The following is a 23065-nucleotide window of genomic DNA, read 5'->3' as shown; positions in this document are numbered from 1 at the left end:
CGGTGTGACACAGTGTGAGGTGGACTCGGTGTGACACAGTGTGAGGTGGGCTCGGTGTGACACAGTGTGAGGTGGGCTCGGTGTGACACAGTGTGAGGTGGGCTCGGTGTGACACAGTGTGAGGTGGACTCGGTGTGACACAGTATGAGGTGGGCTCGGTGTGACACAGTGTGACCTGGGCTCGGTGTGACACAGTGTGAGGTGGACTCGGTGTGACACAGTGTGAGGTGGGCTCGGTGTGACACAGTGTGTCGTGGACTCGGTGTGACACAGTGTGAGGTGGGCTCGGTGTGACAGTGTGAGGTGGGCTCGGTGTGACAGTGTGAGGTGGGCTCGGTGTGACACAGTGTGAGGTGGGCTCGGTGTGACACAGTGTGAGGTGGGCTCGGTGTGACACAGTGTGACGTGGGCTCGGTGTGACACAGTGTGAGGTGGGCTCGGTGTGACACAGTGTGAGGTGGACTCGGTGTGACACAGTGTGAGGTGGACTCGGTGTGACACAGTGTGAGGTGGACTCGGTGTGACACAGTGTGAGGTGGACTCGGTGTGACACAGTGTGAGGTGGACTCGGTGTGACACAGTGTGAGGTGGGCTCGGTGTGACACAGTGTGAGGTGGGCTCGGTGTGACACAGTGTGAGGTGGGCTCGGTGTGACACAGTGTGAGGTGGGCTCGGTGTGACACAGTGTGAGGTGGACTCGGTGTGACACAGTGTGTCGTGGACTCGGTGTGACACAGTGTGAGGTGGGCTCGGTGTGACACAGTGTGAGGTGGACTCGGTGTGACACAGTGTGTCGTGGACTCGGTGTGACACAGTGTGAGGTGGGCTCGGTGTGACACAGTGTGAGGTGGGCTCGGTGTGACACAGTGTGTCGTGGACTCGGTGTGACACAGTGTGAGGTGGACTCGGTGTGACACAGTGTGAGGTGGGCTCGGTGTGACACAGTGTGAGGTGGGCTCGGTGTGACACAGTGTGAGGTGGGCTCGGTGTGACACAGTGTGAGGTGGGCTCGGTGTGACACAGTGTGAGGTGGACTCGGTGTGACACAGTGTGAGGTGGGCTCGGTGTGACACAGTGTGAGGTGGCCTCGGTGTGACACAGTGTGAGGTGGACTCGGTGTGACACAGTGTGACCTGGGCTCGGTGTGACACAGTGTGAGGTGGGCTCGGTGTGACACAGTGTGAGGTGGGCTCGGTGTGACACAGTGTGAGGTGGACTCGGTGTGACACAGTGTGAGGTGGACTCGGTGTGACACAGTGTGAGGTGGGCTCGGTGTGACACCGTGTGAGGTGGACTCGGTGTGACACAGTGTGAGGTGGGCTCGGTGTGACACAGTGTGAGGTGGGCTCGGTGTGACACAGTGTGAGGTGGGCTCGGTGTGACAGTGTGAGGTGGACTCGGTGTGACACAGTGTGAGGTGGGCTCGGTGTGACACAGTGTGAGGTGGGCTCGGTGTGACACAGTGTGAGGTGGGCTCGGTGTGACACAGTGTGTCGTGGACTCGGTGTGACACAGTGTGAGGTGGGCTCGGTGTGACACAGTGTGTCGTGGACTCGGTGTGACACAGTGTGAGGTGGGCTCGGTGTGACACAGTGTGAGGTGGGCTCGGTGTGACACAGTGTGAGGTGGGCTCGGTGTGACACAGTGTGTCGTGGACTCGGTGTGACACAGTGTGAGGTGGGCTCGGTGTGACACAGTGTGAGGTGGGCTCGGTGTGACACAGTGTGAGGTGGGCTCGGTGTGACACAGTGTGAGGTGGGCTCGGTGTGACACAGTGTGAGGTGGGCTCGGTGTGACACAGTGTGAGGTGGGCTCGGTGTGACACAGTGTGAGGTGGGCTCGGTGTGACACAGTGTGAGGTGGGCTCGGTGTGACACAGTGTGAGGTGGGCTCGGTGTGACACAGTGTGAGGTGGGCTCGGTGTGACACAGTGTGAGGTGGGCTCGGTGTGACACAGTGTGAGGTGGGCTCGGTGTGACACAGTGTGAGGTGGGCTCGGTGTGACACAGTGTGAGGTGGGCTCGGTGTGACACAGTGTGAGGTGGGCTCGGTGTGACACAGTGTGAGGTGGACTCGGTGTGACACAGTGTGAGGTGGGCTCGGTGTGACACAGTGTGAGGTGGGCTCGGTGTGACACAGTGTGAGGTGGACTCGGTGTGACACAGTGTGAGGTGGGCTCGGTGTGACACAGTGTGAGGTGGGCTCGGTGTGACACAGTGTGAGGTGGGCTCGGTGTGACACAGTGTGAGGTGGGCTCGGTGTGACACAGTGTGAGGTGGGCTCGGTGTGACACAGTGTGAGGTGGACTCGGTGTGACACAGTGTGAGGTGGGCTCGGTGTGACACAGTGTGAGGTGGGCTCGGTGTGACACAGTGTGAGGTGGACTCGGTGTGACACAGTGTGACGTGGACTCGGTGTGACACAGTGTGAGGTGGGCTCGGTGTGACACAGTGTGAGGTGGGCTCGGTGTGACACAGTGTGAGGTGGGCTCGGTGTGACACAGTGTGAGGTGGGCTCGGTGTGACACAGTGTGAGGTGGACTCGGTGTGACACAGTGTGAGGTGGGCTCGGTGTGACACAGTGTGAGGTGGGCTCGGTGTGACACAGTGTGAGGTGGGCTCGGTGTGACACAGTGTGAGGTGGACTCGGTGTGACACAGTGTGAGGTGGACTCGGTGTGACACAGTGTGAGGTGGGCTCGGTGTGACACAGTGTGAGGTGGGCTCGGTGTGACACAGTGTGAGGTGGGCTCGGTGTGACACAGTGTGAGGTGGGCTCGGTGTGACACAGTGTGTCGTGGACTCGGTGTGACACAGTGTGAGGTGGACTCGGTGTGACACAGTGTGTCGTGGACTCGGTGTGACACAGTGTGAGGTGGACTCGGTGTGACACAGTGTGAGGTGGGCTCGGTGTGACACAGTGTGAGGTGGGCTCGGTGTGACACAGTGTGTCGTGGACTCGGTGTGACACAGTGTGAGGTGGACTCGGTGTGACACAGTGTGAGGTGGGCTCGGTGTGACACAGTGTGAGGTGGGCTCGGTGTGACACAGTGTGAGGTGGGCTCGGTGTGACACAGTGTGAGGTGGGCTCGGTGTGACACAGTGTGAGGTGGACTCGGTGTGACACAGTGTGAGGTGGGCTCGGTGTGACACAGTGTGAGGTGGCCTCGGTGTGACACAGTGTGAGGTGGACTCGGTGTGACACAGTGTGAGCTGGGCTCGGTGTGACACAGTGTGAGGTGGGCTCGGTGTGACACAGTGTGAGGTGGGCTCGGTGTGACACAGTGTGAGGTGGACTCGGTGTGACACAGTGTGAGGTGGGCTCGGTGTGACACACTGTGAGGTGGGCTCGGTGTGACACAGTGTGAGGTGGGCTCGGTGTGACACAGTGTGAGGTGGACTCGGTGTGACACAGTGTGAGGTGGGCTCGGTGTGACACAGTGTGAGGTGGGCTCGGTGTGACACAGTGTGAGGTGGACTCGGTGTGACACAGTGTGAGGTGGGCTCGGTGTGACACAGTATGAGGTGGACTCGGTGTGACACAGTGTGAGGTGGGCTCGGTGTGACACCGTGTGAGGTGGACTCGGTGTGACACAGTGTGAGGTGGGCTCGGTGTGACACAGTGTGAGGTGGGCTCGGTGTGACACAGTGTGAGGTGGGCTCGGTGTGACAGTGTGAGGTGGACTCGGTGTGACACAGTGTGAGGTGGGCTCGGTGTGACACAGTGTGAGGTGGGCTCGGTGTGACACAGTGTGAGGTGGGCTCGGTGTGACACAGTGTGTCGTGGACTCGGTGTGACACAGTGTGAGGTGGGCTCGGTGTGACACAGTGTGTCGTGGACTCGGTGTGACACAGTGTGAGGTGGGCTCGGTGTGACACAGTGTGAGGTGGGCTCGGTGTGACACAGTGTGAGGTGGGCTCGGTGTGACACAGTGTGTCGTGGACTCGGTGTGACACAGTGTGAGGTGGGCTCGGTGTGACACAGTGTGAGGTGGGCTCGGTGTGACACAGTGTGAGGTGGGCTCGGTGTGACACAGTGTGAGGTGGGCTCGGTGTGACACAGTGTGAGGTGGGCTCGGTGTGACACAGTGTGAGGTGGGCTCGGTGTGACACAGTGTGAGGTGGGCTCGGTGTGACACAGTGTGAGGTGGGCTCGGTGTGACACAGTGTGAGGTGGGCTCGGTGTGACACAGTGTGAGGTGGACTCGGTGTGACACAGTGTGAGGTGGACTCGGTGTGACACAGTGTGAGGTGGGCTCGGTGTGACACAGTGTGAGGTGGACTCGGTGTGACACAGTGTGAGGTGGGCTCGGTGTGACACAGTGTGAGGTGGGCTCGGTGTGACACAGTGTGACCTGGGCTCGGTGTGACACAGTGTGAGGTGGGCTCGGTGTGACACAGTGTGAGGTGGGCTCGGTGTGACACAGTGTGAGGTGGGCTCGGTGTGACACAGTGTGAGGTGGGCTCGGTGTGACACAGTGTGAGGTGGGCTCGGTGTGACACAGTGTGAGGTGGACTCGGTGTGACACAGTGTGAGGTGGGCTCGGTGTGACACAGTGTGACGTGGGCTCGGTGTGACACAGTATGAGGTGGACTCGGTGTGACACAGTGTGACGTGGGCTCGGTGTGACACAGTGTGAGGTGGACTCGGTGTGACACAGTGTGAGGTGGGCTCGGTGTGACACAGTGTGAGGTGGACTCGGTGTGACACAGTGTGAGGTGGGCTCGGTGTGACACAGTGTGAGGTGGGCTCGGTGTGACACAGTGTGAGGTGGGCTCGGTGTGACACAGTGTGAGGTGGACTCGGTGTGACACAGTGTGAGGTGGGCTCGGTGTGACACAGTGTGAGGTGGGCTCGGTGTGACACAGTGTGAGGTGGACTCGGTGTGACACAGTGTGAGGTGGGCTCGGTGTGACACAGTGTGAGGTGGGCTCGGTGTGACACAGTGTGAGGTGGGCTCGGTGTGACACAGTGTGAGGTGGGCTCGGTGTGACACAGTGTGAGGTGGGCTCGGTGTGACACAGTGTGAGGTGGGCTCGGTGTGACACAGTGTGAGGTGGGCTCGGTGTGACACAGTGTGAGGTGGGCTCGGTGTGACACAGTGTGAGGTGGGCTCGGTGTGACACAGTGTGAGGTGGACTCGGTGTGACACAGTGTGAGGTGGGCTCGGTGTGACACAGTGTGAGGTGGGCTCGGTGTGACACAGTGTGAGGTGGGCTCGGTGTGACACAGTGTGAGGTGGGCTCGGTGTGACACAGTGTGAGGTGGGCTCGGTGTGACACAGTGTGAGGTGGACTCGGTGTGACACAGTGTGAGGTGGGCTCGGTGTGACACAGTGTGAGGTGGGCTCGGTGTGACACAGTGTGAGGTGGACTCGGTGTGACACAGTGTGACGTGGACTCGGTGTGACACAGTGTGAGGTGGGCTCGGTGTGACACAGTGTGAGGTGGGCTCGGTGTGACACAGTGTGAGGTGGGCTCGGTGTGACACAGTGTGAGGTGGGCTCGGTGTGACACAGTGTGTCGTGGACTCGGTGTGACACAGTGTGAGGTGGGCTCGGTGTGACACAGTGTGAGGTGGGCTCGGTGTGACACACTGTGAGGTGGGCTCGGTGTGACACAGTGTGACCTGGGCTCGGTGTGACACAGTGTGAGGTGGGCTCGGTGTGACACAGTGTGAGGTGGGCTCGGTGTGACACAGTGTGAGGTGGACTCGGTGTGACACAGTGTGAGGTGGACTCGGTGTGACACAGTGTGAGGTGGGCTCGGTGTGACACAGTGTGAGGTGGGCTCGGTGTGACACAGTGTGAGGTGGGCTCGGTGTGACACAGTGTGTCGTGGACTCGGTGTGACACAGTGTGAGGTGGACTCGGTGTGACACAGTGTGTCGTGGACTCGGTGTGACACAGTGTGAGGTGGACTCGGTGTGACACAGTGTGAGGTGGGCTCGGTGTGACACAGTGTGTCGTGGACTCGGTGTGACACAGTGTGAGGTGGGCTCGGTGTGACACAGTGTGAGGTGGACTCGGTGTGACACAGTGTGAGGTGGGCTCGGTGTGACACAGTGTGAGGTGGACTCGGTGTGACACAGTATGAGGTGGGCTCGGTGTGACACAGTGTGTCGTGGACTCGGTGTGATAGTGTGAGGTGGGCTCGGTGTGACAGTGTGAGGTGGCTCGGTGTGACACAGTGTGAGGTGCACTCGGTGTGACGACAGTGTGTCGTGGACTCGGTGTGACACAGTGTGAGGTGGGCTCGGTGTGACACAGTGTGAGGTGGACTCGGTGTGACACAGTGTGTCGTGGACTCGTGTGACACAGTGTGAGGTGGGCTCGGTGTGACACAGTGTGAGGTGGGCTCGGTGTGGACACAGTGTGAGGTGGGCCTCGGTGTGACACAGTGTGAGGTGGACTCGGTGTGACACAGTGTGTCGTGGACTCGGTGTGACACAGTGTGAGGTGGGCTCGGTGTGACACAGTGTGAGGTGGACTCGGTGTGACACAGTGTGTCGGTGGACTCGGTGTGACACAGTGTGAGGTGGGCTCGGTGTGACACAGTGTGAGGTGGGCTCGGTGTGACACAGTGTGAGGTGGGCTCGGTGTGACACAGTGTGTCGTGGACTCGGTGTGACACAGTGTGTCGTGGACTCGGTGTGACACAGTGTGAGGTGGGCTCGGTGTGACACAGTGTGAGGTGGACTCGGTGTGACACAGTGTGAGGTGGACTCGGTGTGACACAGTGTGAGGTGGGCTCGGTGTGACACAGTGTGAGGTGGGCTCGGTGTGACACAGTGTGAGGTGGGCTCGGTGTGACACAGTGTGAGGTGGGCTCGGTGTGACACAGTGTGAGGTGGACTCGGTGTGACACAGTGTGAGGTGGGCTCGGTGTGACACAGTGTGAGGTGGGCTCGGTGTGACACAGTGTGAGGTGGACTCGGTGTGACACAGTGTGAGGTGGGCTCGGTGTGACACAGTGTGAGGTGGGCTCGGTGTGACACAGTGTGAGGTGGGCTCGGTGTGACACAGTGTGAGGTGGGCTCGGTGTGACACAGTGTGAGGTGGGCTCGGTGTGACACAGTGTGAGGTGGGCTCGGTGTGACACAGTGTGAGGTGGGCTCGGTGTGACACAGTGTGAGGTGGACTCGGTGTGACACAGTGTGAGGTGGGCTCGGTGTGACACAGTGTGAGGTGGACTCGGTGTGACACAGTGTGAGGTGGACTCGGTGTGACACAGTGTGAGGTGGGCTCGGTGTGACACAGTGTGAGGTGGGCTCGGTGTGACACAGTGTGAGGTGGGCTCGGTGTGACACAGTGTGAGGTGGGCTCGGTGTGACACAGTGTGAGGTGGGCTCGGTGTGACACAGTGTGAGGTGGGCTCGGTGTGACACAGTGTGAGGTGGGCTCGGTGTGACACAGTGTGAGGTGGACTCGGTGTGACACAGTGTGAGGTGGGCTCGGTGTGACACAGTGTGAGGTGGGCTCGGTGTGACACAGTGTGAGGTGGCTCGGTGTGACACAGTGTGAGGTGGGCTCGGTGTGACACAGTGTGAGGTGGGCTCGGTGTGACACAGTGTGAGGTGGACTCGGTGTGACACAGTGTGAGGTGGGCTCGGTGTGACACAGTGTGAGGTGGACTCGGTGTGACACAGTGTGAGGTGGACTCGGTGTGACACAGTGTGAGGTGGGCTCGGTGTGACACAGTGTGAGGTGGGCTCGGTGTGACACAGTGTGAGGTGGGCTCGGTGTGACACAGTGTGAGGTGGGCTCGGTGTGACACAGTGTGAGGTGGGCTCGGTGTGACACAGTGTGAGGTGGGCTCGGTGTGACACAGTGTGAGGTGGGCTCGGTGTGACACAGTGTGAGGTGGACTCGGTGTGACACAGTGTGAGTGGGCTCGGTGTGACACAGTGTGAGGTGGACTCGGTGTGACACAGTGTGAGGTGGACTCGGTGTGACACAGTGTGAGGTGGACTCGGTGTGACACAGTGTGAGGTGGGCTCGGTGTGACACAGTGTGAGGTGGGCTCGGTGTGACACAGTGTGAGGTGGGCTCGGTGTGACACAGTGTGAGGTGGGCTCGGTGTGACACAGTGTGAGGTGGGCTCGGTGTGAACACAGTGTGAGGTGGGCTCGGTGTGACACAGTGTGAACTGGACTCGGTGTGACACAGTGTGAGGTGGACTCGGTGTGACACAGTGTGAGGTGGACTCGGTGTGACACAGTGTGAGGTGGGCTCGGTGTGACACAGTGTGAGGTGGACTCGGTGTGACACAGTGTGTCGTGGACTCGGTGTGACACAGTGTGAGGTGGGCTCGGTGTGACACAGTGTGAGGTGGACTCGGTGTGACACAGTGTGAGGTGGACTCGGTGTGACACAGTGTGAGGTGGGCTCGGTGTGACACAGTGTGAGGTGGGCTCGGTGTGACACAGTGTGAGGTGGGCTCGGTGTGACACAGTGTGAGGTGGGCTCGGTGTGACAGTGTGAGGTGGGCTCGGTGTGACACAGTGTGTCGTGGACTCGGTGTGACACAGTGTGAGGTGGGCTCGGTGTGACACAGTGTGTCGTGGACTCGGTGTGACACAGTGTGAGGTGGACTCGGTGTGACACAGTGTGACGTCGGTCAGTGTGACACAGTGTGAGGTGGGCTCGGTGTGACACAGTGTGAGGTGGGCTCGGTGTGACACAGTGTGAGGTGGGCTCGGTGTGACACAGTGTGAGGTGGGCTCGGTGTGACACAGTGTGAGGTGGACTCGGTGTGACACAGTGTGACGTGGGCTCGGTGTGACACAGTGTGAGGTGGGCTCGGTGTGACACAGTGTGAGGTGGGCTCGGTATTTCACAGTGTGAGGTGGGCTCGGTGTGACACAGTGTGAGGTGGACTCGGTGTGACACAGTGTGTCGTGGACTCGGTGTGACACAGTGTGAGGTGGACTCGGTGTGACACAGTGTGACGTGGGCTCGGTGTGACACAGTGTGAGGTGGGCTCGGTGTGACACAGTGTGAGGTGGGCTCGGTGTGACACAGTGTGAGGTGGACTCGGTGTGACACAGTGTGAGGTGGGCTCGGTGTGACACAGTGTGAGGTGGACTCGGTGTGACACAGTGTGAGGTGGGCTCGGTGTGACACAGTGTGAGGTGGACTCGGTGTGACACAGTGTGAGGTGGGCTCGGTGTGACACAGTGTGAGGTGGGCTCGGTGTGACACAGTGTGTCGTGGACTCGGTGTGACACAGTGTGAGGTGGACTCGGTGTGACACAGTGTGAGGTGGGCTCGGTGTGACACAGTGTGAGGTGGGCTCGGTGTGACACAGTGTGAGGTGGGCTCGGTGTGACACAGTGTGAGGTGGGCTCGGTGTGACACAGTGTGACGTGGACTCGGTGTGACACAGTGTGAGGTGGACTCGGTGTGACACAGTGTGAGGTGGGCTCGGTGTGACACAGTGTGAGGTGGACTCGGTGTGACACAGTGTGAGGTGGGCTCGGTGTGACACAGTGTGAGGTGGACTCGGTGTGACACAGTGTGAGGTGGGCTCGGTGTGACACAGTGTGAGGTGGGCTCGGTGTGACACAGTGTGAGGTGGGCTCGGTGTGACACAGTGTGAGGTGGGCTCGGTGTGACACAGTGTGAGGTGGGCTCGGTGTGACACAGTGTGAGGTGGGCTCGGTGTGACAGTGTGAGGTGGGCTCGGTGTGACACAGTGTGAGGTGGGCTCGGTGTGACACAGTGTGTCGTGGACTCGGTGTGACACAGTGTGTCGTGGACTCGGTGTGACACAGTGTGAGGTGGACTCGGTGTGACACAGTGTGAGGTGGGCTCGGTGTGACACAGTGTGAGGTGGGCTCGGTGTGACACAGTGTAACCTGGACTCGGTGTGACAGTGTGAGGTGGGCTCGGTGTGACACAGTGTGAGGTGGACTCGGTGTGACACAGTGTGTCGTGGACTCGGTGTGACACAGTGTGAGGTGGACTCGGTGTGACACAGTGTGAGGTGGGCTCGGTGTGACACAGTGTGAGGTGGACTCGGTGTGACACAGTGTGAGGTGGGCTCGGTGTGACACAGTGTGAGGTGGGCTCGGTGTGACACAGTGTGAGGTGGACTCGGTGTGACACAGTGTGAGGTGGACTCGGTGTGACACAGTGTGAGGTGGGCTCGGTGTGACACAGTGTGAGGTGGACTCGGTGTGACACAGTGTGAGGTGGACTCGGTGTGACACAGTGTGAGGTGGGCTCGGTGTGACACAGTGTGAGGTGGGCTCGGTGTGACACAGTGTGAGGTGGACTCGGTGTGACACAGTGTGAGGTGGGCTCGGTGTGACACAGTGTGAGGTGGGCTCGGTGTGACACAGTGTGAGGTGGACTCGGTGTGACACAGTGTGAGGTGGGCTCGGTGTGACACAGTGTGAGGTGGACTCGGTGTGACACAGTGTGAGGTGGGCTCGGTGTGACACAGTGTGAGGTGGGCTCGGTGTGACACAGTGTGAGGTGGGCTCGGTGTGACAGTGTGAGGTGGGCTCGGTGTGACACAGTGTGAGGTGGACTCGGTGTGACACAGTGTGAGGTGGGCTCGGTGTGACACAGTGTGAGGTGGACTCGGTGTGACACAGTGTGAGGTGGACTCGGTGTGACACAGTGTGAGGTGGGCTCGGTGTGACACAGTGTGAGGTGGACTCGGTGTGACACAGTGTGAGGTGGACTCGGTGTGACACAGTGTGAGGTGGACTCGGGGTGACACAGTGTGAGGTGGACTCGGTGTGACACAGTGTGAGGTGGGCTCGGTGTGACACAGTGTGAGGTGGGCTCGGTGTGACACAGTGTGAGGTGGGCTCGGTGTGACACAGTGTGAGGTGGGCTCGGTGTGACACAGTGTGAGGTGGGCTCGGTGTGACACAGTGTGAGGTGGGCTCGGTGTGACACAGTGTGAGGTGGGCTCGGTGTGACACAGTGTGAGGTGGGCTCGGTGTGACACAGTGTGAGGTGGGCTCGGTGTGACACAGTGTGAGGTGGGCTCGGTGTGACACAGTGTGAGGTGGACTCGGTGTGACACAGTGTGTCGTGGACTCGGTGTGACACAGTGTGAGGTGGGCTCGGTGTGACACAGTGTGTCGTGGGCTCGGTGTGACACAGTGTGAGGTGGGCTCGGTGTGACACAGTGTGAGGTGGGCTCGGTGTGACACAGTGTGAGGTGGGCTCGGTGTGACACAGTGTGAGGTGGGCTCGGTGTGACACAGTGTGAGGTGGGCTCGGTGTGACACAGTGTGAGGTGGGCTCGGTGTGACACAGTGTGAGGTGGACTCGGTGTGACACAGTGTGAGGTGGGCTCGGTGTGACACAGTGTGAGGTGGACTCGGTGTGACACAGTGTGAGGTGGGCTCGGTGTGACACAGTGTGAGGTGGGCTCGGTGTGACACAGTGTGAGGTGGACTCGGTGTGACACAGTGTGAGGTGGACTCGGTGTGACACAGTGTGAGGTGGGCTCGGTGTGACACAGTGTGAGGTGGACTCGGTGTGACACAGTGTGAGGTGGACTCGGTGTGACACAGTGTGAGGTGGGCTCGGTGTGACACAGTGTGAGGTGGGCTCGGTGTGACACAGTGTGAGGTGGACTCGGTGTGACACAGTGTGAGGTGGGCTCGGTGTGACACAGTGTGAGGTGGGCTCGGTGTGACACAGTGTGAGGTGGACTCGGTGTGACACAGTGTGAGGTGGGCTCGGTGTGACACAGTGTGAGGTGGACTCGGTGTGACACAGTGTGAGGTGGGCTCGGTGTGACACAGTGTGAGGTGGGCTCGGTGTGACACAGTGTGAGGTGGGCTCGGTGTGACAGTGTGAGGTGGGCTCGGTGTGACACAGTGTGAGGTGGACTCGGTGTGACACAGTGTGAGGTGGGCTCGGTGTGACACAGTGTGAGGTGGACTCGGTGTGACACAGTGTGAGGTGGACTCGGTGTGACACAGTGTGAGGTGGGCTCGGTGTGACACAGTGTGAGGTGGACTCGGTGTGACACAGTGTGAGGTGGACTCGGGGTGACACAGTGTGAGGTGGACTCGGTGTGACACAGTGTGAGGTGGACTCGGTGTGACACAGTGTGAGGTGGGCTCGGTGTGACACAGTGTGAGGTGGACTCGGTGTGACACAGTGTGAGGTGGACTCGGTGTGACACAGTGTGAGGTGGACTCGGGGTGACACAGTGTGAGGTGGGCTCGGTGTGACACAGTGTGAGGTGGGCTCGGTGTGACACAGTGTGAGGTGGGCTCGGTGTGACACAGTGTGAGGTGGGCTCGGTGTGACACACTGTGAGGTGGGCTCGGTGTGACACAGTGTGAGGTGGACTCGGTGTGACACAGTGTTAGGTGGGCTCGGTGTGACACAGTGTGAGGTGGGCTCGGTGTGACACAGTGTGAGGTGGGCTCGGTGTGACACAGTGTGAGGTGGGCTCGGTGTGACACAGTGTGAGGTGGGCTCGGTGTGACACAGTGTGAGGTGGGCTCGGTGTGACACAGTGTGAGGTGGGCTCGGTGTGACACAGTGTGAGGTGGGCTCGGTGTGACACAGTGTGAGGTGGGCTCGGTGTGACACAGTGTGAGGTGGGCTCGGTGTGACACAGTGTGAGGTGGACTCGGTGTGACACAGTGTGTCGTGGACTCGGTGTGACACAGTGTGAGGTGGGCTCGGTGTGACACAGTGTGTCGTGGGCTCGGTGTGACACAGTGTGAGGTGGGCTCGGTGTGACACAGTGTGAGGTGGGCTCGGTGTGACACAGTGTGAGGTGGGCTCGGTGTGACACAGTGTGAGGTGGGCTCGGTGTGACACAGTGTGAGGTGGGCTCGGTGTGACACAGTGTGAGGTGGGCTCGGTGTGACACAGTGTGAGGTGGACTCGGTGTGACACAGTGTGAGGTGGGCTCGGTGTGACACAGTGTGAGGTGGGCTCGGTGTGACACAGTGTGAGGTGGGCTCGGTGTGACACAGTGTGAGGTGGGCTCGGTGTGACACAGTGTGAGGTGGGCTCGGTGTGACACAGTGTGACGTGGACTCGGTGTGACACAGTGTGAGGTGGACTCGGTGTGACACAGTGTGAGGTGGACTCGGTGTGACACAGTGTGAGGTGGGCTCGGTGTGACACAGTGTGAGGTGGACTCGGTGTGACACAGTGTGAGGTGGGCTCGGTGTGACACAGTGTGAGGTGGGCTCGGTGTGACACAGTGTGAGGTGGGCTCGGTGTGACAGTGTGACGTGGGCTCGGTGTGACACAGTGTGACGTGGGCTCGGTGTGACACAGTGTGAGGTGGGCTCGGTGTGACACAGTGTGAGGTGGGCTCGGTGTGACACAGTGTGAGGTGGACTCGGTGTGACACAGTGTGTCGTGGACTCGGTGTGTCACAGTGTGAGGTGGACTCGGGGTGACACAGTGTGTCGTGGACTCGGTGTGACACAGTGTGAGGTGGGCTCGGTGTGACACAGTGTGAGGTGGGCTCGGTGTGACACAGTGTGAGGTGGGCTCGGTGTGACACAGTGTGAGGTGGGCTCGGTGTGACACAGTGTGTCGTGGACTCGGTGTGACACAGTGTGACGTGGGCTCGGTGTGACACAGTGTGAGGTGGGCTCGGTGTGACACAGTGTGAGGTGGGCTCGGTGTGACAGTGTGACGTGGGCTCGGTGTGACACAGTGTGACGTGGGCTCGGTGTGACACAGTGTGAGGTGGGCTCGGTGTGACACAGTGTGAGGTGGGCTCGGTGTGACACAGTGTGAGGTGGGCTCGGTGTGACACAGTGTGAGGTGGACTCGGTGTGACACAGTGTGAGGTGGACTCGGTGTGACACAGTGTGAGGTGGGCTCGGTGTGACACAGTGTGAGGTGGGCTCGGTGTGACAGTGTGAGGTGGGCTCGGTGTGACACAGTGTGACGTGGACTCGGTGTGACACAGTGTGAGGTGGACTCGGTGTGACACAGTGTGAGGTGGGCTCGGTGTGACACAGTGTGAGGTGGACTCGGTGTGACACAGTGTGACGTGGACTCGGTGTGACACAGTGTGAGGTGGACTCGGTGTGACACAGTGTGAGGTGGGCTCGGTGTGACACAGTGTGTCGTGGACTCGGTGTGACACAGTGTGAGGTGGACTCGGTGTGACACAGTGTGAGGTGGGCTCGGTGTGACACAGTGTGAGGTGGGCTCGGTGTGACACAGTGTGAGGTGGGCTCGGTGTGACACAGTGTGACCTGGGCTCGGTGTGACACAGTGTGAGGTGGGCTCGGTGTGACACAGTGTGAGGTGGGCTCGGTGTGACACAGTGTGTCGTGGACTCGGTGTGACACAGTGTGAGGTGGGCTCGGTGTGACACAGTGTGAGGTGGGCTCGGTGTGACACAGTGTGAGGTGGACTCGGTGTGACACAGTGTGAGGTGGGCTCGGTGTGACACAGTGTGAGGTGGGCTCGGTGTGACACAGTGTGAGGTGGGCTCGGTGTGACACAGTGTGAGGTGGACTCGGTGTGACACAGTGTGAGGTGGGCTCGGTGTGACACAGTGTGAGGTGGACTCGGTGTGACACAGTGTGAGGTGGGCTCGGTGTGACAGTGTGAGGTGGGCTCGGTGTGACACAGTGTGAGGTGGGCTCGGTGTGACACAGTGTGAGGTCGGTGTGACACAGTGTGTCGTGGACTCGGTGTGACACAGTGTGAGGTGGACTCGGTGTGACACAGTGTGAGGTGGACTCGGTGTGACACAGTGTGAGGTGGGCTCGGTGTGACACAGTGTGAGGTGGGCTCGGTGTGACACAGTGTGTCGTGGACTCGGTGTGACACAGTGTGAGGTGGACTCGGTGTGACACAGTGTGAGGTGGGCTCGGTGTGACACAGTGTGAGGTGGGCTCGGTGTGACACAGTGTGAGGTGGGCTCGGTGTGACACAGTGTGTCGTGGACTCGGTGTGACACAGTGTGAGGTGGGCTCGGTGTGACACAGTGTGAGGTGGGCTCGGTGTGACACAGTGTGAGGTGGGCTCGGTGTGACACAGTGTGAGGTGGGCTCGGTGTGACACAGTGTGAGGTGGGCTCGGTGTGACACAGTGTGAGGTGGGCTCGGTGTGACACAGTGTGAGGTGGGCTCGGTGTGACACAGTGTGAGGTGGACTCGGTGTGACACAGTGTGAGGTGGACTCGGTGTGACACAGTGTGAGGTGGACTCGGTGTGACACAGTGTGAGGTGGACTCGGTGTGACACAGTGTGAGGTGGACTCGGTGTGACACAGTGTGAGGTGGACTCGGTGTGACACAGTGTGAGGTGGACTCGGTGTGACACAGTGTGAGGTGGACTCGGTGTGACACAGTGTGAGGTGGGCTCGGTGTGACACAGTGTGTCGTGGACTCGGTGTGACACAGTGTGAGGTGGGCTCGGTGTGACACAGTGTAACCTGGGCTCGGTGTGACACAGTGTGAGGTGGGCTCGGTGTGACACAGTGTGTCGTGGACTCGGTGTGACACAGTGTGAGGTGGACTCGGTGTGACACAGTGTGAGGTGGGCTCGGTGTGACACAGTGTAACCTGGGCTCGGTGTGACACAGTGTGAGGTGGGCTCGGTGTGACACAGTGTGTCGTGGACTCGGTGTGACACAGTGTGAGGTGGACTCGGTGTGACACAGTGTGAGGCGGACTCGGTGTGACACAGTGTGAGGTGGGCTCGGTGTGACACAGTGTGAGGTGGGCTCGGTGTGACACAGTGTGAGGTGGGCTCGGTGTGACACAGTGTTAGGTGGGCTCGGTGTGACACAGTGTGAGGTGGGCTCGGTGTGACACAGTGTGAGGTGGGCTCGGTGTGACACAGTGTGTCGTGGACTCGGTGTGACACAGTGTGAGGTGGGCTCGGAGTGACACAGTGTGAGGTGGACTCGGTGTGACACAGTGTGAGGTGGACTCGGTGTGACACAGTGTGAGGTGGGCTCGGTGTGACACAGTGTGAGGTGGGCTCGGTGTGACACAGTGTGAGGTGGACTCGGTGTGACACAGTGTGAGGTGGACTCGGTGTGACACAGTGTGAGGTGGGCTCGGTGTGACACAGTGTGAGGTGGGCTCGGTGTGACACAGTGTGAGGTGGACTCGGTGTGACACAGTGTGAGGTGGGCTCGGTGTGACACAGTGTGAGGTGGGCTCGGTGTGACACAGTGTGAGGTGGGCTCGGTGTGACACAGTGTGAGGTGGGCTCGGTGTGACACAGTGTGAGGTGGGCTCGGTGTGACACAGTGTGAGGTGGGCTCGGTGTGACACAGTGTGAGGTGGGCTCGGTGTGACACAGTGTGAGGTGGACTCGGTGTGACACAGTGTGAGGTGGGCTCGGTGTGACACAGTGTGAGGTGGGCTCGGTGTGACACAGTGTGAGGTGGACTCGGTGTGACACAGTGTGAGGTGGGCTCGGTGTGACACAGTGTGAGGTGGGCTCGGTGTGACACAGTGTGAGGTGGGCTCGGTGTGACACAGTGTGAGGTGGGCTCGGTGTGACACAGTGTGAGGTGGGCTCGGTGTGACACAGTGTGAGGTGGGCTCGGTGTGACACAGTGTGAGGTGGGCTCGGTGTGACACAGTGTGAGGTGGGCTCGGTGTGACACAGTGTGACGTGGACTCGGTGTGACACAGTGTGAGGTGGGCTCGGTGTGACACAGTGTGAGGTGGGCTCGGTGTGACACAGTGTGAGGTGGGCTCGGTGTGACACAGTGTGACGTGGTCTCGGTGTGACACAGTGTGAGGTGGGCTCGGTGTGACACAGTGTGAGGTGGGCTCGGTGTGACACAGTGTGAGGTGGGCTCGGTGTGACACAGTGTGTCGTGGACTCGGTGTGACACAGTGTGAGGTGGGCTCGGTGTGACACAGTGTGACGTGGACTCGGTGTGACACAGTGTGAGGTGGGCTCGGTGTGACACAGTGTGAGGTGGGCTCGGTGTGTCACAGTGTGAGGTGGGCTCGGTGTGACACAGTGTGAGGTGGGCTCGGTGTGACACAGTGTGTCGTGGACTCGGTGTGACACAGTGTGAGGTGGGCTCGGTGTGACACAGTGTGTCGTGGGCTCGGTGTGACACAGTGTGAGGTGGGCTCGGTGTGACACAGTGTGAGGTGGGCTCGGTGTGACACAGTGTGAGGTGGGCTCGGTGTGACACAGTGTGAGGTGGGCTCGGTGTGACACAGTGTGAGGTGGACTCGGTGTGACACACTGTGAGGTGGGCTCGGTGTGACACAGTGTGAGGTGGGCTCGGTGTGACACAGTGTGAGGTGGGCTCGGTGTGACACAGTGTGAGGTGGACTCGGTGTGACACAGTGTGACGTGGGCTCGGTGTGACACAGTGTGAGGTGGGCTCGGTGTGACACAGTGTGAGGTGGGCTCGGTGTGACACAGTGTGAGGTGGGCTCGGTGTGACACAGTGTGAGGTGGGCTCGGTGTGACACAGTGTGAGGTGGGCTCGGTGTGACACAGTGTGAGGTGGGCTCGGTGTGACACAGTGTGAGGTGGGCTCGGTGTGACACAGTGTGAGGTGGGCTCGGTGTGACACAGTGTGAGGTGGGCTCGGTGTGACACAGTGTGAGGTGGGCTCGGTGTGACACAGTGTGAGGTTGGCTCGGTGTGACACAGTGTGAGGTGGGCTCGGTGTGACACAGTGTGAGGTGGGCTCGGTGTGACACAGTGTGAGGTGGACTCGGTGTGACACAGTGTGAGGTGGGCTCGGTGTGACACAGTGTGAGGTGGGCTCGGTGTGACACAGTGTGAGGTGGGCTCGGTGTGACACAGTGTGACGTGGGCTCGGTGTGACACAGTGTGAGGTGGACTCGGTGTGACACAGTGTGAGGTGGACTCGGTGTGACACAGTGTGAGGTGGGCTCGGTGTGACACAGTGTGAGGTGGGCTCGGTGTGACACAGTGTGAGGTGGACTCGGTGTGACACAGTGTGTCGTGGACTCGGTGTGACACAGTGTGAGGTGGGCTCGGTGTGACACAGTGTGAGGTGGGCTCGGTGTGACACAGTGTGTCGTGGACTCGGTGTGACACAGTGTGAGGTGGGCTCGGTGTGACACAGTGTGAGGTGGGCTCGGTGTGACACAGTGTGACGTGGACTCGGTGTGACACAGTGTGAGGTGGACTCGGTGTGACACAGTGTGAGGTGGACTCGGTGTGACACAGTGTGAGGTGGACTCGGTGTGACACAGTGTGAGGTGGGCTCGGTGTGACACAGTGTGACGTGGGCTCGGTGTGACACAGTGTGAGGTGGGCTCGGTGTGACACAGTGTGAGGTGGGCTCGGTGTGACACAGTGTGAGGTGGGCTCGGTGTGACACAGTGTGAGGTGGGCTCGGTGTGACACAGTGTGAGGTGGACTCGGTGTGACACAGTGTGAGGTGGGCTCGGTGTGACACAGTGTGAGGTGGGCTCGGTGTGACACAGTGTGAGGTGGGCTCGGTGTGACACAGTGTGAGGTGGGCTCGGTGTGACACAGTGTGAGGTGGGCTCGGTGTGACACAGTGTGAGGTGGGCTCGGTGTGACACAGTGTGAGGTGGGCTCGGTGTGACACAGTGTGAGGTGGGCTCGGTGTGACACAGTGTGAGGTGGGCTCGGTGTGACACAGTGTAACCTGGACTCGGTGTGTCACAGTGTGAGGTGGGCTCGGTGTGACACAGTGTGAGGTGGGCTCGGTGTGACACAGTGTAACCTGGACTCGGTGTGACACAGTGTAACCTGGACTCGGTGTGACACAGTGTAACCTGGACTCGGTGTGACGGGCCATGAGTTAATGATGTTGTATATTCCTGGGCCTCTGTCCTGTAATCTCGGAGGATGTTGAGGTGTTCCTGTGATGGAGGTTGGGCTGAGTCCAGTTGTCACATTACCTGTCCACCTGGGCTGTTTGTTGCCGGTATTCCTTCCACCTTTTCCACAGTGCTGCCCTCCGTTTGTAGCAGCAGTAGAGGCTGAAGAGCACGGCTGGGATCAGCATCAAAAATGTGATTAACAGTCCAATCAACAGGGCCTTGTGGTCTGTGAGCAGAGAGGAGTGAGTACACATTAAAACACACAGTCCACCTGCTGAAACCTCGCACCAGACCCAGGCACCGCGAGTGTCCAGCTGGGTCCAGTGAGTGTCCAGCTGTGGATCCCTGGAGAGTCCAGCTGTGGATCCCTGGAGAGTCCAGCCTGTGGGTCCCGAGAGTGTCCAAGCTGTGAGTCCCGGGAGTGTCCAGCTGTGGGTCCCTGGAGAGTCCAGCTGTGGGTCCCGGGAGTGTCCAGCTGTGGATCCCTGGAGAGTCCAGCTGTGGATCCCTGGAGAGTCCAGCCTGTGGGTTCCGAGAGTGTCCAAGCTGTGAGTCCCGGGAGTGTCCAGCTGTGGGTCCCTGGAGAGTCCAGCTGTGGGTCCCGGGAGTGTCCAGCTGTGGGTCCCGGGAGTGTCCAGCTGTGGGATCCCCTGGTTAGGGTCCCAGGAGTGGCAGAGGCAGGTCCAAGACATTGGGAGCATCAGACTGAGGATCTTAGTTACAGGCTGTGCCAGCCCTTGGGTCAGATGGGCTGTCGCACTCACTCTGATCACAAGCTTTGTCCCTTCGACAGGAACCAGCTGGAAGCCACTCAATTATTCCAGAGTTTTAGTGGAGTTGACAGGTTCAGTTCAGATACGTTTCTATAGAAAAATAATTTTACATCTTTTTAAAATGTTTTGTCAAATCAATAAAGTTGAGCCATCAGTACAGAGCACAATGGACAAGGGGATCTCGGCAGGGGACAGAGCATCGGGAACGGGAGAGAGCATCGGGAACGGGAGAGAGCATCGGGAACGGGACACGGCACCGGGAACGGGAGAGAGCATCGGGAACGGGAGAGAGCATCGGGAACGGGACACGGCACCGGGAACGGGAGAGAGCATCGGGAACGGGAGAGAGCATCGGGAACGGGACACGGCACCGGGAACGGGAGAGAGCATCGGGAACGGGAGAGAGCATCGGGAACGGGAGAGAGCATCGGGAACGGGACACGGCACCGGGAACGGGAGAGAGCATCGGGAACGGGACACGGCACCGGGAACGGGAGAGAGCATCGGGAACGGGAGAGAGCATCGGGAACGGGAGAGAGCATCGGGAACGGGACACGGCACCGGGAACGGGAGAGAGCATCGGGAACGGGACACGGCACCGGGAAAGGGACATGGCATCGGGAACGGGAGAGAGCATTGGGAATGGGAACGAGACCTTTGACTGGGCACAGAGCTCCTCCAGTTCACAGCTTAAGACAAGTCACTGACCTGATTGAATAGGAAAAATTCACAACCCATGGACTCTCAGAACATGAAGGGCATTGCTCATACCCAAATCACAACCCATGGACTCTGAGAACATGAAGGGCATTGCTCATACCCAAATCACAACTCGCTCTACATCACATTGGCGATGTGGCTCTGACTGTTGTGTGTGAAGGTCATTGGAGGCCTCTGCCATTCTGCCTGGGCTGTTTTTGAACCCAGGGTTTAGAGTTGAGAGGGTACACCAGCAACTGAGGGCGCATATATTCATCAGAGTGTAGAAGTGCCTCTTACTGTCTCTGTGCACGGGGCCACTGTCGATACTGCCTCCTAATCCAGGTTTATCGCAATACGGAGGGGCCCAGTGAGCTTCACAGTGGCAGTTCTTGTTACTGTTACAAACCTGTTAATAGAGAAAATGTGAAGATCTCAAAACTGAGTTCAACTCTGAACCAATCAAACCCCACTCCTGAGACCCATCGTTCAACCCTGAACCAATCAAACCCCACTCCTGAGACCCATCGTTCAACCCTGAACCAATCAAACCCCACTCCTGAGACTCATTCAACCCTGAACCAATCAAACCCCACTCCTGAGACTCAATCAACTCTGAACCAATCAAACCCCACCCCTGAGACTCATTCAACCCTGAACCAATCAAACCCCACTCCTGAGACCCATCGTTCAACTCTGAACCAATCAAACCCCACTCCTGAGATTCATTCAACTCTGAACCAATCAAATCCCACTCCTGAGACTCATTCAACCCTGAACCAATCAAACCCCACTCCTGAGACCCATCGTTCAATACTGAACCAATCAAACCCCACTCCTGAGACTCATTCAACTCTGAACCAATCAAACCCCACTCCTGAGACCCATCGTTCAACTCTGAACCAATCAAACCCCACTCCTGAGACCCATCATTCAACCCTGAACCAATCATACCCCACTCCTGAGATTCATTCAACTCTGAACCAATCAAACCCCACTCCTGAGACTCATTCAACTCTGATCCAATTTGTCTGAGGTTCGAGTTTGTGGATTCTCGGGTCTCTGTTGTGTAGTGGGGGACTGCTGTTCAGCAAGGGCCCTTGAGTATACCTTTTTAATTGAAGTGAAATTGGTGGGATTCATTTAATTTGAATTAATTAGTTAAAGGGTAAGTCATGTCAGGACAGCCCAGCCCCGTGTTATGCTCTTCCTGCTCTATGTGGGAAATCAGGGACCCTTCCGGTGTCCCTGACGACCATGTGTGCGGGAAATGTATCCAGCTGCAGCTACTGACAAACCGCATTGCGGCACTGGAGCTGCGGATGGATTCATTAAGGAGCATTCGCGATGCTGAGAACGTCGTGGATAGCACGTTTCGTGAGATGGTCACACCGCAGGTAAAGGTTGTACAGGCAGGAAGTAATTGGGTGACCACCAGGCAGAGTAAGAGGAGCAGTCAGGCAGTGCAGGGGTCCCCTGTGGCCGTCCCCCTCTCAAACAAATATACCGCTTTGGATATTGTTGAGGGGGATGACTTATCAGGGGAAGGCAGCAGCAGCCAACTTCCTGGCACCAGGGGTAGCTCTGCTGCACAGGCTGGGAGGAAAAAGAGTGGAAGAGCTATAGTGGTAGGGGATTCTATCGTAAGGGGAACAGACAGGCGTTTCTGTGGCCGTAAACGTGACTCTGGGATGGTTTGTTGCCTCCCTGGTGCCAGGGTCATGGATGTCACTGAGCGGCTTCAGGGCATTCTCAAGGGGGAGGGTGAGCAGGCAGAGGTCGTGGTCCACATTGGGACCAACGACATAGGTAGGAAGGGAGATGAGGTCCTGCATCAAGAATTTAGGGAGCAAGGTAGCAGATTAAAGAGCAGGACCTCAAAGGTTGTAATCTCTGGATTACTCCCAGTGCCACGGGCTAGTGAGTATAGAAATAGGAGGATAGAACAGATGAATGCGTGGCTAAAGAGTTGGTGCAGGAGGGAGGGTTTCAGTTTCCTGGATCACTGGGCCTGCTTCTGGGGAAGGTGGGACTTGTACAAGTCGGACGGGTTGCACCTGAACCAGAGCGGGACAAATATCCTTGCGGGGAGGTTTGCTAGCACTGTTGGGGGTGGTTTAAACTAACTTGGCAGGGGGATGGGATACAGAGTGGAGCTACAATAGGGGGTGATGTGCAGCCAAATATAGAGAAAAAAACAAGTCAGCTTGGAAGACAGGGCAAATATGTGAGGGCAAGGCTGGATGGCATCTATTTTAATGCAAGGAGTCTTGCGAATAAGGTGGATGAACTGAAGGTGTTGATAAACACATGGGAGTATGATATTGTTGCTGTCACAGAGACATGGTTGAGGGAGGGGCAAGACTGGCAGCTCAATATTCCGGGGGACAGAATCTTCAGGCGAGACAGAGGGGGAGGTATAAGAGGAGGGGGGGTCGCAATATTAATTAAAGAATCAATTACTGCCATAAGGAGGGATGATATATTAGCAGGTTCCTCTAATGAGGCCATATGGGTGGAGCTTAAAAACAAAAAGGGGGCAAGCACTTTGATGGGAGTGTACTATAGGCCCCCAATCAGTCAGGGGGAGATAGAGGAACAGATATGTAGGCAAATCTCAGATAATTGTGCAAATAATAGGGTAATAATAGTGGGGGATTTCAACTTCCCCAATATTAACTGGGATACTCAGAGTGTAAAAGGCTTAGAGGGTACAAAATTCTTAACGTGCATCCAGGAGAGCTTTTTGAGCCAGCATGTGGAAAGTCCTACAAGAGAGGGGGCAGTACTGGACCTAATTCTAGGGAATGTGGCC

The 23065-nt window shown here is 58.7% G+C and overlaps 1 protein-coding gene across 2 annotated transcripts in view; it reads right to left on the bottom strand.

The window, feature by feature from the left end:
- Positions 1-23065, bottom strand: part of LOC137310523 (disintegrin and metalloproteinase domain-containing protein 33-like) — a 382320-nt gene that overhangs the window by 73985 nt on the left and 285270 nt on the right. For both annotated transcript variants that reach the window (XM_067978293.1, XM_067978294.1), the window contains exons 18-19: positions 20551-20659; positions 18857-19004 (exon numbers count right to left, since the gene is read on the bottom strand). In XM_067978293.1, the coding sequence (XP_067834394.1) occupies positions 18857-19004; positions 20551-20659 (257 nt within the window). The remainder of the gene's footprint in view (positions 1-18856; positions 19005-20550; positions 20660-23065) is intronic.

This window comes from Heptranchias perlo, unplaced genomic scaffold, assembly GCF_035084215.1.
Source record: "Heptranchias perlo isolate sHepPer1 unplaced genomic scaffold, sHepPer1.hap1 HAP1_SCAFFOLD_258, whole genome shotgun sequence".
Classification (NCBI taxonomy): Eukaryota; Metazoa; Chordata; class Chondrichthyes; order Hexanchiformes; family Hexanchidae; genus Heptranchias; species Heptranchias perlo.
The sequence above is the reverse complement of the archived record's forward strand: the minus strand, read 5'-3'. Positions and strand labels throughout refer to the sequence as shown.